The sequence below is a fragment of the Schistosoma mansoni genome, assembly GCF_000237925.1.
Source record: "Schistosoma mansoni, WGS project CABG00000000 data, chromosome 7 unplaced supercontig 0100, strain Puerto Rico, whole genome shotgun sequence".
NCBI lineage: Eukaryota > Metazoa > Platyhelminthes > Trematoda > Strigeidida > Schistosomatidae > Schistosoma > Schistosoma mansoni.
This window is the reverse complement of record NW_017386020.1, coordinates 1,085,902-1,101,701: the sequence shown is the minus strand read 5'-3', so window position 1 is coordinate 1,101,701 and position 15,800 is coordinate 1,085,902. Positions and strand designations below refer to the sequence as shown.

The 15,800-nt window shown below is 33.4% G+C and overlaps 1 protein-coding gene across 1 annotated transcript in view; it reads right to left on the bottom strand.

Moving 5' to 3' along the window:
• Positions 1-15,492, bottom strand: part of Smp_144790 (hypothetical protein) — a gene marked incomplete at both ends in the record, with an annotated part of 19,284 nt that extends 3,792 nt beyond the window's left edge. Inside the window, 3 exons of the mRNA XM_018791055.1 lie at positions 3,427-3,570; positions 6,213-6,246; positions 15,460-15,492. Coding sequence (XP_018645761.1) covers positions 3,427-3,570; positions 6,213-6,246; positions 15,460-15,492 — 211 coding nt within the window. The remainder of the gene's footprint in view (positions 1-3,426; positions 3,571-6,212; positions 6,247-15,459) is intronic.
• Between the last annotated feature and the right edge of the window lie 308 nt (positions 15,493-15,800).

Here is a 15,800-nt window from a genome sequence, read left to right as displayed (position 1 = left end):
CATCGTCTTTCTGAACGACATCATCAGCACAAACTTCAGGTAGAAGTGAAGTGTTCAGAAGGACGATGAAAGCTCCATGACCAAACCATGCAGCTCAGAGAACAAAACTCCATCAAAATCATCCACCTGAGCTACAAATCTTGATCACTATGAAACTATTTTCAACAAAATTCTGTTTCCACTAACTTTTGAGTAAGTATATCGTATAACCAGGTGATCTCAGCAGGTTCCCAACCCCATCAACTGACTAGCACCAATGAAACTACACATACCAGGGAACTCAAGTGATGACAAATTGATCTTGTAGTGTTTATACCCAGTTTTGGGCCATAAGTAAACAGATTTATAAATCAACAATATCTCCATACAAACGTAATGAAACTTGAGTATATAATACAGTTTTAACTGATTTTTCAGTTTACTGAAGGTTTATAACCAAGTTTTCCAATCTTTAAGCGGACTAATTTCTCTAAAAACACTCAATTATTCCAGATGATATTTTACTAGTTTATAAATAAATTTTACGACTATTTGTCTTTATTTCATGATATCTGTTTTTTGACTTACTGAAATGATGAATTGATGTTTATAGACAACAATCTAATGACTGAATAACTGGAATTTCTGACAATTTTATACAATTTCTTGAGTATAAGTGTAACTGTTGTGGTATGGGTTACTTATATCCACATAAGTAGTATATAATGATGGTCGGGCACTGAATGTATTTCAGTAGAAGATCGATAAGGAGAGAATGGAAACGGGATGAAATTGGTATGAAAATGCATGTTCAATAATAATCGGAGACTATGGATTGATATTTGTAGAAGGAATAGTCAAGATTGAGATAATTGATTAACAGTTTGCAAACTAACTGTTAACTGTATGGTTATCAGATTTTAGTGAGATATTCTGTAATTTTGTGCTCAAATACATCCGATTGTCCGCCCTCATCTGCTTGTTCACTACACTGTCACTCAGTGCATTAGTTAAGACATGATATGATTAAGAGTTTACTTTGAACAAAAGAAAAAGAAACTTATTTATATAGAATTATGATCCATGTAGAGTTTGTTTTGAGATGAAGCATTTTATGTTAATTTCTTCTTATATTACAACATTTTCATTGTTCAGAGAAACAACAAACTTTCTCTTAATAATCGAGGTGATTTCAGTCTTAAGTCAGGAGACCTGACAAAGTATTTTTTATAAAATGAATGTTAAACGGTATTACTATTAAAATGTTCATGAAAAATTCAAATCACCATCTTGATTCTGTTTAATTTATTGGTACAGTATGGTTTTAATTTTATTTTTTTTAAACACAGACTATAATTTTGAGTATCTTAATTAATCAATATGGGGTTGTGGAGATTATTATGTGTTTGATTGAGATCATGGACCGGTTGATGTAAGACCATCATTGAAATCCTGGAAGCAGTGGACAGCTGTTTCGTCCTACTATGGGACTCCTCAGCATGAGCCCACTAGTGAATAGCTTTGTGAGGAGATTCTAGAGTTCTAGTGAGAAGCCGTGACTAGTGCAGCTAATCCATGTCAGGTAGAGACAAGTATCTACCTAAGACAATAGAAGATGGTCGCGCAATTTCGTGGATTGGTTGAGGTTAGACATTAACACCGTTGGGCGCTGGCTCAGTGGTCTAGAGGTTAGGCATTCGCGCGCAAAACCGAAGGCCTTGAGTTTGAACTGCGAGGGTGGGGTCGTGGGTGCTCGTCGTTGAGGCGTCCCATCCTAGGACGAAACGACCATCCAGTGCTTACAAATTATCAATGATGGTCTGACATCAACCGGTTCATGATCTCAATCAAAGCATCTTAACGATTGTACTTTACAATAGAGTAGAATATTCATTGACACAGCTATAAAATTATATTGAGTTACCGTATCAAATACTTCAAATGCTTCTCGTGTTGCTGAAACTTCTTCATGAGCATCACTTTCATTGGATAATAGACGAACAAATTCATCAAAAGCCATTTCACCATCACCTATATAAGTAAATGGAAAAAACATCATATTGTTACAACCGAAAAAGTATATTTACATGTATAGGTTAGTGAAATCTTGAAGAAAAAATTGTATGAATTCACTTAGTATTGTTGATTTGTATCTTCCCATTGATGTTTAGGACTGCAACTGGTCAGTCTCTTATTGGCCATATGTGTATACTATACGTATTGCCTCGATATTGCCTTAATTCACAAGCATTATAAGCAAAGATGGATAGTGGCTAGCAATGGAATCCAGGACACGCGTTTCGTCCTATTTGGGACTCAGTAGCTGAGTGGATAACGCGATGGTGTTTGAAGCGAAAGGTACTGGGTTCGAGTCCCAGAGTGAACATAAACTTTGAGATGAAGGTACATCCAGCTGAAGAGTCCCAAATAGGACTAAACGCGCATCCTGGATTCCACTGCTAGCCACTATCCATCTTTGCTTAAAAAACTGTATAGTTACAAATTATGAACATGTAAATGTTATGAATAGTTTTTTTCTCATTTAGTTTATTGGTTGGTTCTTAATGGTCAATCATTATAAAGTGTTACTCTGTAGTCGCAAATCGATATCATTTCACAGATTTGAATTTTATATTTGTTACTTGTCATGATGATAGAGTTTACTTTTTAAAAAATATACCTTCTAGAAATTATAAAGGGATGAGTTTATTCAATTAACGATCAATGAATGATCAATGAATGCCGAATAGTTGTTAAGATACCTAGTTTTTATTTAAGACCTTATTACGTAACATATTGGGAGAGCTGGATAGTTTTTATTCTGTTTTTAAGCTACGCGGCCAATAAGACGTAAGTGCAGGTGAATAAGCGGATCATTTGGCTAGCTAAAGTAAAGATACACACTTTTTAAGGAAGTATTGCAGTCCATCCGGTCCTAATATTGGGGATGAATCGCCAAAATTCAACCACATGTTTCTGTCAATCTGGTAACTCATAGATATACATGAAGTTATAAGCACTATAGTTCGGTATTTTTCTCATGAGTCTCGTGAAGTCTTGATCTTCTTCTACTTTGTTGGTTGACTAAGCTTTAGAAATAGATATAGTAACTAAATTAGACCTCAAAATTTAACACTATTTGAGCAATCTTGTCATTAAAATCTCTTCAAATTATACAAGTCTCTCTGTTGAACACTAGTAAATTATTAGAAGTAATTGATTCAGCACTGATTCAGCACAATTAATATCAGCCAATCACAGTCGAGATCACTAAGAGGATATCCCATTACTGCTTCTGAAAACTCCTGTCATTGGTACTCATCAATACAATCAGTGAAACATTTTATTGTCAGGCTTATTGATAGTATTAAGCATAGGGGTGTATAGTTCAATTCAACTAATGAACTCCTTTTATTTTTTAAAAATGACGAATTATAATTTACTTACCATTCATATCTGCTTTATTCATTAACAACTTAATTTGATTATCCGTATATTCCGAACTGACAAGCCGTATCAACGTACTAAATTCTTGTCTGCTTACTGTACCATCATTGTCTCGATCAATGAATCGAAATATTTCTCGCAATTCTATAAAATATCAGTAATAATATAAATGAGATGAATCGGAAGTAATGAATAAGTTAAGTGTTATGCGAACATATTATTATAAAAGATGATTTGTGGAGAAGGTAGAATCCAAAACATTTAGACTAAGAAGTCTAGTGGTCTAGATTTACAACTTTAGTGAACTTATAATGTATCACCAGGACTTCTCATTCAACCAACCATAACTGGAATCTATTTAGAAGCAGTTCCCTAACCTTTAGCTAATATTAATTAGTTCATGATGAACAGTATCTTTGAAAATATACCTCGTCAGGAAATTTTTATGAAAGCTAGTAAACTCATGATATCATTAGAGTAATTTACAAGTTAGCATTTGACAGATAATTCCCATTTAAACATAAAAAATTAAAAACATGAAGTTCAGCGAAGAGATCTCTTTTCAACGAACAGGCTTTTCTTAATCGGTAAAATTTTCTCTTTCAGGTTTTATACTACTGTCTTTTATCCTAAATCCTTGTTATGTCTTCGTTACCTGTAGGTTGGGTATCTCAAATCAGTTCTAGAAGTGGTTTGTTTCTAGTTTCTCTTTGTAAATAAACAAAAGTTTTCTGAAGGAAAACCATACTATGTTAATACAGTTACAAATGAGTCATAATGGGAATTTCCTCAGCAATGAGTTAGCATTTACTGTAAAGTATACAATTTCAGGAGGGGGTTTTGTGAAAATTTTAGTAATTTTATATAGTTGAAATCACGAGTCAATTGAAGCTAGACCACCATGGAAAACCTGGAAGCATTAGACGGCCGTTTCGTCCTATCATGGGGCTCCTCAGCAGTGCGCATCCACGATCCCGCCTCGAGAGATTCGAACTCAGGACCTGTCAGTTTCGCGCGCGAGCGCTTAAACACTAGACCACTGAGCCGGCATCCATCAGTGGTAATGTCTAACTTCAATCGATGGTGGTCTAGCTTCAATTGATTCATGATCTCAACTATTAAAATTACTATAATATCCACAAAACCCCTTCTGATAAAATGTGTTTGTTTAGAATCTTTCATAATAATTTTGGTCAACATAATAATCAGTATCGACTTCTAAGAAAAAGATGGTGAGTGAACTGAATTGATTCACACAATTTTAAGAAAAGAATATTAATAAACAGATTATAATAAGTGTAAGATATAATTCATTTTGAAATGGTTTGGCTTATTCTACTGAAGATTGATCAAATTTAAGTTAGAAAATTTGAAAACAGGATAATCTAAACCATCTTAATTTGTACTAGATTTTATGCCCGTTGTAAAAGTGATTGACAATCCGTACGTAGTAGCTAAGTGAATAACGTGATAGTGTTTGAAATAAATAATCCTGAGTTTTAATCCTGGAATGAAAATCAACTCTGAAGTACAGATATATCCAATTGATTTATTTTAAATAGTTCAAAACGAAAGTTCTAGATCTACCTGGTAGCTACCTTTCATCTATTCTACATCATTAGGGTTTTATGTTGGCAATTCTTAAAAACAGTGACATTTCATGAGTAATTATAATGAATGGAAAATGATAGGTTATTCAGGATAATTGATATTAATTGTAACAAGTTTACTGCATTGTTATATCCTGGTGAAGACATAAGTACGGGTAATTTCTGGGATCTATTAATGGACGATTATTCTATGTATATTCTTATTGTTTAACTATTGCGTAACTAGATTGTGTATATCTATATTCATTTTACTACAAGTTTCTTTTTGACCTAGGGATTATTACTATACGATTTACTGTTCATAAATTATATTCAGTTCATTGATTATTGTATCCCACGTTCACAGACACATTTGGCCTGTTCTTGTACAAATATTATTTACTATTTTGTGGTGTGATGCGGTCTGTCTGCCTGGTATATAAACCGAGTATGCTTGAAATAAATGATTCGCACAACAGAAGCTGTAATTGGTTTTCTGGACTCAATTGGAAGGTCTAGGCGGACAAAGGATCAATAAGGACGCTAGACTGCTCATACTGGTCGAACGTCATCGATTTGGCAAAGTGTCAAGATTGGAAAAGTCATATTCTGATTGGTAGATAATTCAAGTGATAAAAAGCTGAACATAAGATCACAACGAATTGGCATATGGCCTTGTTTTTTTAGAAATATTAAAAGCTAATTAAAATTTGATAAAATATTCAGTAGTGGACAAATTTGCATTCATATCGATGAGATTGATGTTTTAGGATGAGAATCAATTATAGAACTAAATAAATTAATCATTAATGCATAACATTTAATCAAGTTTACTTTTCGTGACAAATCTATTAATTTACGGATTCAGTGGGAAGTACAACCTTTTCAACGTTACTAGAATTATCAAAGTTCGTCAATTTCGGTACTATGTCGACAATTTATTGATCAATAATCGGGTTTTTAAGCACGGAATTGTCCAATAGTTATGTCAAAACGTTCTACATCTCTTAAAATGAGGGGTATCTCAAATAATTTGCTACCAGAATAACTTTAAAATATTTTCAAAAAAAACTTTTCTTCAGTTCCGCCGTGAGGAAATCGTAATACAGTTAACTGTTACAGATATTATTCTGATTTCAAAATCACACTACTGTTAAGCGTTTGAATAATATAAAACGACGAAACTAAATAACTTACCACTAATTCTTTTTCTGGTTACATGACAATCTTTCTGTTGATACAAAAGAAAAATATATAGAGACACTTAATTATTAATACTCTTAAAGTGAAAAATAGTCCCTAAAACGCTTAGTCAGATGAGGTATCATTCTAAGATAAGAGAGAGAAAGAAATATCTTGATACTGTATTACTATACCACGATCATATGTGAACAATTTGAAACTTGTATATCTAAGTACATGGAATTGATAATCCTTGTTTCATTGATAAAGTACAGTGTGGTAATTCGGACAAGTGAAAAAATTTTGCATAATATTTAGAAGTATGTTCATTTAAAAATAGACTCACTAAATGACCAATTAGCAGTAACTGGTATCATACTTATGTAATCTGCAGTATTGCTTGAGTACTATCGACCACATTATAACATGGTGACTGATCCCAATAACTCAACATTACATCAAATTTTTTAGCCAATAAAGTGAAAGTTTACAAAAATTCAAACTAGTTGTCATAGTTATCAATAAAATCTACTGGAATATAGTGGTTTCGAGAAGTTTACTAGTTTCCCAAGGCATAAAACCAGTATTTCCATCTTTGTTACTCGAAAAACTTTATTACATAATTTTTCTTATCTAAGCATAAACAGATTTTTTCTTTATTTCTTGTTTCATAACACCATGTTATCGTGTAAACAATCTTTTTCTAGAAAATTTGTTGAGAAGTTAAGGAGATGAATTACTGGATAACAATCTGAGGAAATTATAAAAAGAAAGGGTAATACATATTCTAAAGCCTTTACGTCATACTCGTGGTGTAGAACGTCAAATGTATAGTGGTTTGAAAGTTAACAATATGAAAAAAATGCTTTCAAATGAAAACTCATTGATTTATACGTACGGCATAAAACCTACACCTCCAAGAGCTAACATTGGATATTTTTCCTTCTATAATGATAATTCCTATCCATGATAATGAAACGGAACTTTTCGTACCAGTTTTGAGTTTTCTATGAAGTGTGTTAAGATGTCTTTACTATACTTCTTTTAGAGTACATAATGAGACCATTTAATTTGTGGATTTCGTGCAACCCCTCCCTCCGAAAGTTGTATAATCATCCAGTTACTTCTAACAGATAATGAAATGTACACACAAATACACATATCAAAGAAAAGGATAGTAAACATTCTTCGTCAGTTGTTCAGTTCATAGAATGTTTTATCAGCTTGTTGTTTCAGCATTAGATGTATATAAACATTTACACCTTTATTTGTTAAGGTGTTTTAATTTTATATCTCATGAAAATTTAAAGGGTTTTTAAATGTTTTCTCATAAAAGATACTTCTCCGAGTTCTATTTTAATTACAGACTGACACCAAATGATAAAGGTCCACTGTAAACTATGCAACAAATGAATATTGGTTTCATTTGTCACTCAAAACTTGTTATCAAAAATCATTTTACGTCTATAGAATGACGTTTTATTTATTTATTGTTTACTTATTTGAACATATAGACATTGATACAAGGAAGCACCATATATATATATGTGCTACACTTCATCATCCGATTTATGTGAGGGCTTGGATACTTCCCGGGTGCCCAAACTGAAGTAGGTGGTTTTCTTAGGGGGCCACACCCCGAACTTTTGACCTAAATGTCTAATAAACAAGGCAGTGGAGCAACGTAAGCAGATGCAGTCCCATGTTGGCCGATTATCAACAGCAGGTTCATACACCAATTGTTCCCTCAGGATACTTGAGCCCATGTACACCACTGGTTTAGAATCAAAGTTTTCCAACTCCCCTAGATGGATTCTCCATATCTGCCAACTGGGCTAGAGCACCGGACATTCGCTTTTCGTCCCCTCACTTACGTAAACAACACCCCATCCCGCCGTAAGAAGGCAGTGAGTATGACTTCCCTGACAGTGGTTGTATACACTTGGCTATGTGAGGGCACTTAGAGAGAGAGAGAGCAGACTCTTCCTACCCTCGACCATACCAGGGTATTTGGAGGCATACAATCTAGTCTTGTTCGAAATAATAAATCACTAATATCACAAGTGAAAGTTTGGTAATTTATTTGGTCAGTTAAATAGTAATTTACGCAAATAATCTATGATTTAAAACTTCAGTATTTAATAGCTGTTAACTTTGAAGTCAATATGATTGTGGGTATTAGAAAGATTTACTGCAAAGGATACCGACCGATAATAACAAATAGAAATAATGTTGATGACGGTAGGATTATATATATATATATAACTTGTTGTTAGCACATGTAAACGATACTATTTTAACTGTCTAACTATAAAGGAATCAGTCTCACTGGTCAACCTTGATTTTTGTCTAGATTCAGTATCATATACAAGTAAAAGACTTATACACATATACTGCTAAATAGCTTTAAGAAACTTGGATGAGACTATTTATTCAGTCTTATGTTAATATTTATGATGAAAATTCTCTTTACAACAATCGAATCCTTATAAACTTATCAGTTGAATGATATTTTAGATTGTGTTTTGTGGGTACCTACTTCTTCATTATTGAATAGAAAGTGAAGTCAATTTTTTGTAGACAATTTAAACTATAACTATGGATCGATTGAAGTTAGACATTAACATATTTGGATACCGGTTCAATAGTCTAAAGGTTACGAGTTTGCGCGCGAGATCGAAGTTCCTGGGTTCGAGTCATTCATTCAGAATCGTGAATGCGCACTGTTGAGAAGTCCCTTACTAGGACGAAACGGCCATTCATTGCTTCCAGGTTCTCAATGATGGTCCAACTTAGATCGACTCATGAATTCAACTATTATAATGAGTTGTGACAAAAAAAATGTAATCATCGTTACATTTCTTATTCGATAAGACATTGATTCTAGAACAGTACATATTTGCACATATACAAAATACGTACATTTTTCACTTTATTTAAAACTCATGAGTTTAAATAGTTTTGGTAATCACTATTTGTTATACTGAATAAAGTTTGAGTTTTCTATGTGAGACTTGAAATATTTTTTAAAAAATTGAATTTAATGCATTTCACTGGTGAATTAATAGTCTTTCTTATGTACTATTCTTTGAAGAAGTACACTGAACACATTTGCATGTTTATTAGTCGTTTTGCGGTATGGGTTACTGATGTTGACAGATATAAGTAGTATGTATTATCAATCAAAAGTGAAATGCCTGGAGGCAGAAAGTTAAGAACATCAAAAAAAGAGAACAAGAATAATAAATTATCGGTATGGAATCAAATGACCAATGAAGTTTGAGATGATTGACAGATATTTTGCAAATGAGGTGTATACTGTATGATTCCCAGATATTCTGTAATATTGTGTTGGGATATAATCGATTTTCCCTATTTATGTTCTTGTTCATTACAATAAATATAATCGATAATAGATTACAAAGTAGAATATTATAGTAAACTGTTTGTTTTTAACTTAGAACGATTATAGATATCATCATTTATTGGTATAATAATAATAATAATGATAATTATTCAATATTCATTGTTCATTCATTCAAACGAAAAAATGAAATGATATAAACTAGAGAAATAAAACAAGAAATTTCGATGTTATATGTAATAGACATAAAAGAAAGAAAGAGAGTATAGGCTTGAATGAATGAAGGAATGAATGAATGAGTGACAAACAACGAGTAATAACAAAACTATATAACTTAACTTATATACACCTTAAATATTCAATCTTTAAAATAAAAATTATAAATCTATCATATTTATATTGTCAAAGTTACACCCAAATAAATGAAAGAAATTTTTTTTTTCAAAAAAAGAAAAGAGGGAAAATCAAATTCTAAAAAGTAAGAAACGAAAAGAGAAATTTAAAAAAATCATCAAAATTATTTAAATTAAAGTCAATTTATTTTCTCGAATGAAAAAAAAGGGGGGAATTTATAAATTAGATGTACTTTTATTTCATTTAAACAAAAAATAATAACTAGATAAGTAATTAAAACAAGGTGGAAAAAAGGTAAAAAAAAAATGTTTGAAAGGGGGAGGTGGATAGGTGGGAACAAGGTTAATATGATTGAATAAAAAAGAAATTCGTTGTTATTATAAATAAATTTAAAAAAAAAAAGAAAATATTCAAATCATGAGCTAACTAGTAAAGCATGAAAAAAGTTAAACAGAAAGAAAATAGTTTTTTTGTGGGGGGAGGGGGAAAGAAAAATTGATTTTTAAAATTAATAATTTAGATGAGGAATTTATATACAATCGAAGCCAATAGTAATTCATCATTTCGAATGCGAACTTTATGTACAGAAAAGTTATGTTCACTCCCTTATTCTTCTATGCTAATTATTATCTTATTCTCTTTCTCCCTTATTAAGTAGACAGTCTTCTTTAGATTGCAACTTATGACTCCAGAAACTATCACATAACATAAGCTCTTCATGATTGTTGATTAATATCAAAAGGGGTTTTGTGGAGACTTTAGTAATTTTTTATAGTTGGAAACATGAGTCAATTGAAGATAGACCACCATGGAAAACCTGGATGCACTAGACGGCCGTTTCGTCATTTGCTCATTAGTGACTGGCTAGTTTCTTGGAGTTCTTGTGAGAAGCAGTGACCAGTGGAGTTAGACTAGGTCTGTTGTGAGATAGTCACTCACAGAAGACAATGGTGGACGGTGGCACAATTTTGTGGATTGGTTGAAGTTAGACATTAACACCGTTGGATGCCGGTTTAGTGGTCTAGAGGTTAAGAGCTCGCACGTGAGCGGGATCATGGATGCTCACTGCTGAGGAGTCCCACATTGAGACGAAACGGTCATCCAGTGAGTTGACCATAACTAAATTCTCCATAGAGAAGCCACGACCAGTGGAGCAAATCCATGTCAGGTAGAGACAGGTATCTATCTCAGTACAATGGAAGATGGTTGTGCAAATTTTTGGATTGGTTTAGGTTAGATATTAACACCGTTTGATGCTGCTGGATCAGTGGTCTAGAGGTTAAGCGTTCGCGCGTAAGATCGAAGGTTCTGGATTTGGATCACGAGGGCGGGATGGTGGGTGCGCATTACTGAGGAGTCCCACAATAGAACGAAACGGTCGTCCAGTGCTTCCAGGTTTTCCATGGTGGCCTAGCTTCAATTGACTCATGATCTCAACTATTAAAATTGTTGATTAGTTTGTTAAATGATGCAACCTCTTTTTTATTTAATACTTGAAAACGTTAATTACATTAAAATGACACCGTTCCATTTACGAATTATTAGATTTAAAACTCGAAATCTTTTAATAGTCTCAACTATATTGTGTAAGATCACTTCATTTTGATTGGGCTCCACTTACCCATAAATACGACTGTACAGCTTCAGAAAATGAATTCATCGAAAAACATGTGTGTTCGTGTCTCAAGAACTCATTACTCTCTGAAGGTGAGGACTAATGGTGGTCATATGATTTATTACAATCTTTAAAATTATGAACTGATCAATGTTAGACTACTATTGAAGGCCTGAAAGCATTGGGCGGCCGTTTTGTCCTAGTGTGGGGCTCATCAATAGTGCAATCCTGCACGCGGGATTCGAATCTGGAACCTACGCTCTCGCGCAAACGCTTAACCTCTAGGTCACTGAGCCGGTATCCAACAGTGTGAATGTCTAACTTCAATCAGTTCACGATATTGCGCACTCACCTTCCAATATCTTTAGTGAGTAACTGCCTCACAGCCTACATTGTTCGACCCCACTAGTCACAGCTTCTCACTGGAACTCCGAGAATCTTCTTTTGCAGCTATTCACCAGTGGGCATTTGATAATTGTCAGTCAGGAATCGTGTAGATTATTGGATATCATTGCTTGTAGTTGTATAACTTTTCAGTAACCTCCATAACCTCAAATTGAATATCATAATCTTACTTGTTTGGAGAAAAATATTGAAGCATTTTTAACAAACTAATGAAGTTGATAGTGAAGTATCTTCTTGTTGAAGGTAAATAATATTTAAATTCTTAGGTATTTGGCGGTTGATGTTGGCCAACAGCAAACTGTACTTGACCTAGGTTTCGTGTTATTCAGCACTCATTTTCAAGACCCATCTTTAATCTCGAGGTAAACGGTACTCTGGGATTTCTCACAGACTACATCCAACCACTTATTATGTAAGCAGAGTGCAAATGGTTTCTAATCATTTAGATAAATGACTACATTTTAAAATGATCAATAGATTTCTATCGATACTAAAGGACTAGACAAATATGGCGATGGTTACTACTCAACAACCAGTCGACTGTAAATTCAACAGTATATGAACATTTAAGTAATATTATGAATTTTCTTTGAAACTTCATCTCCAATAATGTGTTTATATATCTGTCGTTTTGAAATCAGTCGAAATCTAGTTTGCTTACTCTCTTACAACCTTCATTAATCCACAGAATGTATACATAGAGTGAAAATATGTATAATTATCACCATCATTCATTGTTACCTGGGTCAGCAATCATTTCACTCAGATACAAACTTAATAAAATGTCTTAACTACTCAACTGGAACTCTGTAATACCTGACAAGAATCAAGTTACTTTTGAGCATTGAATTCACGTGGATGAAACGAGTAGACAGTATATTTTTCTAGACTGACCTCCTAACAAGAAATCCTACGCTCAGGTACCCAACCAAATTAACTTGCTAGGAAAGAGTAAATATATAACTTAGTAGTTCGGTTAGCTACGTTAGTAAAGCAGTTTAACCTATTGACTTTGTAAATTACATAATTATATCAAGTTATCGATTGATCAATGCCAACTACTGTCTATTTCAAAGTATTCAAACTCGACTATTGACCAGTCAAGAAAATGACATAACTTCGTGTACTAAGATATAAATTTTGATCTCTTGTTAGTATATAGTAAAATCTTCATCCACAGTCATATCTTCTCCCTTTCAACGAGATGTATCAATCTCCGTCGAATTACAACAAGTAGCAAGTGTCAGTTTCAAAGAAGATATAATAACTAACTACACTAGTGTTACTTAGATTATTATTATTATTATTATTATTATTAGATTGTAACTAATTGTTTAATTAGTGTATTATTATTACTGTGGTGTATGTAATATATGTTGTTAGATGTAAGTAGTATGTAACACAAATCAGAAGTGGAATACTTCTCAAAAAAAGATTGAGAAGATTGAACTGAAGAGAAGAGAAAGGAAGACAAAGAGGAATTAGGATAAAAAAACAGAATTACAAGAATCATGAAGGATGTAAAGGACAATTGAAAGATGTGCAAATAATTTGTTGAATGTATGATTTTCACATTTTACTAAACCACTGTATAATTGTGAGGTAAACAAATAATTGGTCTTTCCGAACCTGAGTGCTCGTTCACTACATTGCTACATCTACTTTTACAACTAATAACAATGATGTTAAAACTTCGGTTATTAATTCGACCGGTTCATTCGACACCATACGTTTTTAGAGGTCTAATAATCTTCTGATGCTAGAAACAAAACTCGATTCACAGGTATAATTTGTGTATACACACAAAATTTTGTTTGAAAGTAGCTTAGTCATTAACAGAGAAAGATATCAGAAAAAGCAATTTTGTTATTTATCACCTTGATAAAATTGTCTATCTTGAGATGTTAGATAATCGAAGGAAGTCAGCAGGAAACTTCAAACCCGGGTTTCATGCTAGTTTACGCCTGACGGTAAAGTAAATTTGTAACGTTGTGGGAAGTGATGTTTTCTGTAGGAAATAAACTCATGTCACATAGCTTCATAATTCGCGACGTTACTACTGAAATTTTTGGGCCTCAACTGTTCTCCTATAGGGCCAAGGTATCCTCAGGTTACTCTCAAACTGCAAAGGATGGTGATAAGGGGTTCTAACCCTCCGAGGTATACCAGTTCCTCCAACATTGCAGATTTAACTTCCTGATGAGTGCGGAATAGCACGGAACATTGGTTAAAGATTTTCTGTCGACTATCTCCAACTAACTGAAGTCAAAACACAGCTCATATGATGGTAAATTGTGTTTCATTAATCAACTGTTTTAATTAATTTGTGGTTTTGATTCAGATCACAAACATTACAAACTTAAGCACAAAAGAAAGTTGTTTCATCTCAGTAAGGGATTCTTTAGTAGTATGCATTCGCAAACCCTCCATCTCGAACTAGACAAAGCACATTCAGTCCAGCATGAATCCAATACTAGGATCAAACAATTGTCCAGTGCTTCAAAGTTTCCAATGATTTCAATAGTTGAGATCAAGAGTCAATTGAAGCTAGATCACCATGGAAAACCTGGAAGCACTGGACGGCCGTTTCGTCCTATTGTGGGACTCCTCAGTAGTGCACATTCACGATCCCGCCTCGTGAGATTCGATTGACTTCAATTGACTCATGATGTCAACTATTGAAATTACTATAATATCCACAAAACCCCTTTTGATATTTCCAATGATTGTCTAACTTGAAGTAGTCCATAATTTCAAAACAAAATTTATTAGTCTCTACAACGTCCATATGGATAATTTGTAGCAGTTTTCACACTAATATCAGTTCATGATAAAAATAATTACAAATTCAACGATATTTGTGAACTTCTAGTTTGATTACATAATATTCAATAAACTTAATTAGAAAAACGAAAACACTTTAAATTAAATTAACATTAAGATAGCCCCCAAATGCCCTGGTATGGTCGACAGTGGGGAGAGTCCGCTCTCTCTCTCTCTCTCCAAATGCTCTCACATGGCCACGCGTATATAGGCTCTGTCAGGGAAGTCCTACTGACTACCTTCTCGTGGCCAAGATGTTGTTTAAGAAATTGAGAGGACGAAAAGCTAATGTCCTGTGCTTGGACCGGGTTGGTGGGCACGGAGGGTTCACCTAGGGGAGTTGGAAAACTCTTATTCCAAACCAGTGGTGTACATTGGTTTCAGTATCTTGAAGAAACCAATTTTCGGTCACCGACTACCATAGGACTGCATCTCTTTACGTTGCTTCACTGCTTTGTGGATCAGATCTTTAGGTCAAAGGCTTGGAATGTGGCCCTCTAAGAAAACCACCTGCTTCTATCTGGGCACACGGGCAGTATCATAGCTCTTACATAAATCAAATAAGATTTGTGTGGTGCATATATACCTGGTGCCCCTTTGTACTAATATTTATGCGTTTAAATAAATAAATGAAAATTAAGATAATATTTATAAATAATATAAATCACTGAAAAAAATAAAAAATTTTGTTTATTACTTACCATTAATTGTTCATCATCTTCACTAGTTTCCATATTCGTTTTACTTTCTCTTGGGCTACTCATCTGTTGTAATAAAAATAAAACATAATTGGTAAAATGATTCTTACATTGATATTTTTTTTCGTTTTTTTTTGTTACTAGTTTCGCACTTTTTTTAAATTAGCTTCTTCAGTAATGACTTATGATGATGATGATCGTGGTGATGAATTATTTACATTAGAGATGAGATATTCAATGTAAAAGTGAGTTAGAATAAAATTAATTTCAAAAATATCAAATGTGCGTCTGTATCGACAGTTATGCGTGGGAGTTTTCTTTAGTTTCTTTTTGGAATATTGTAA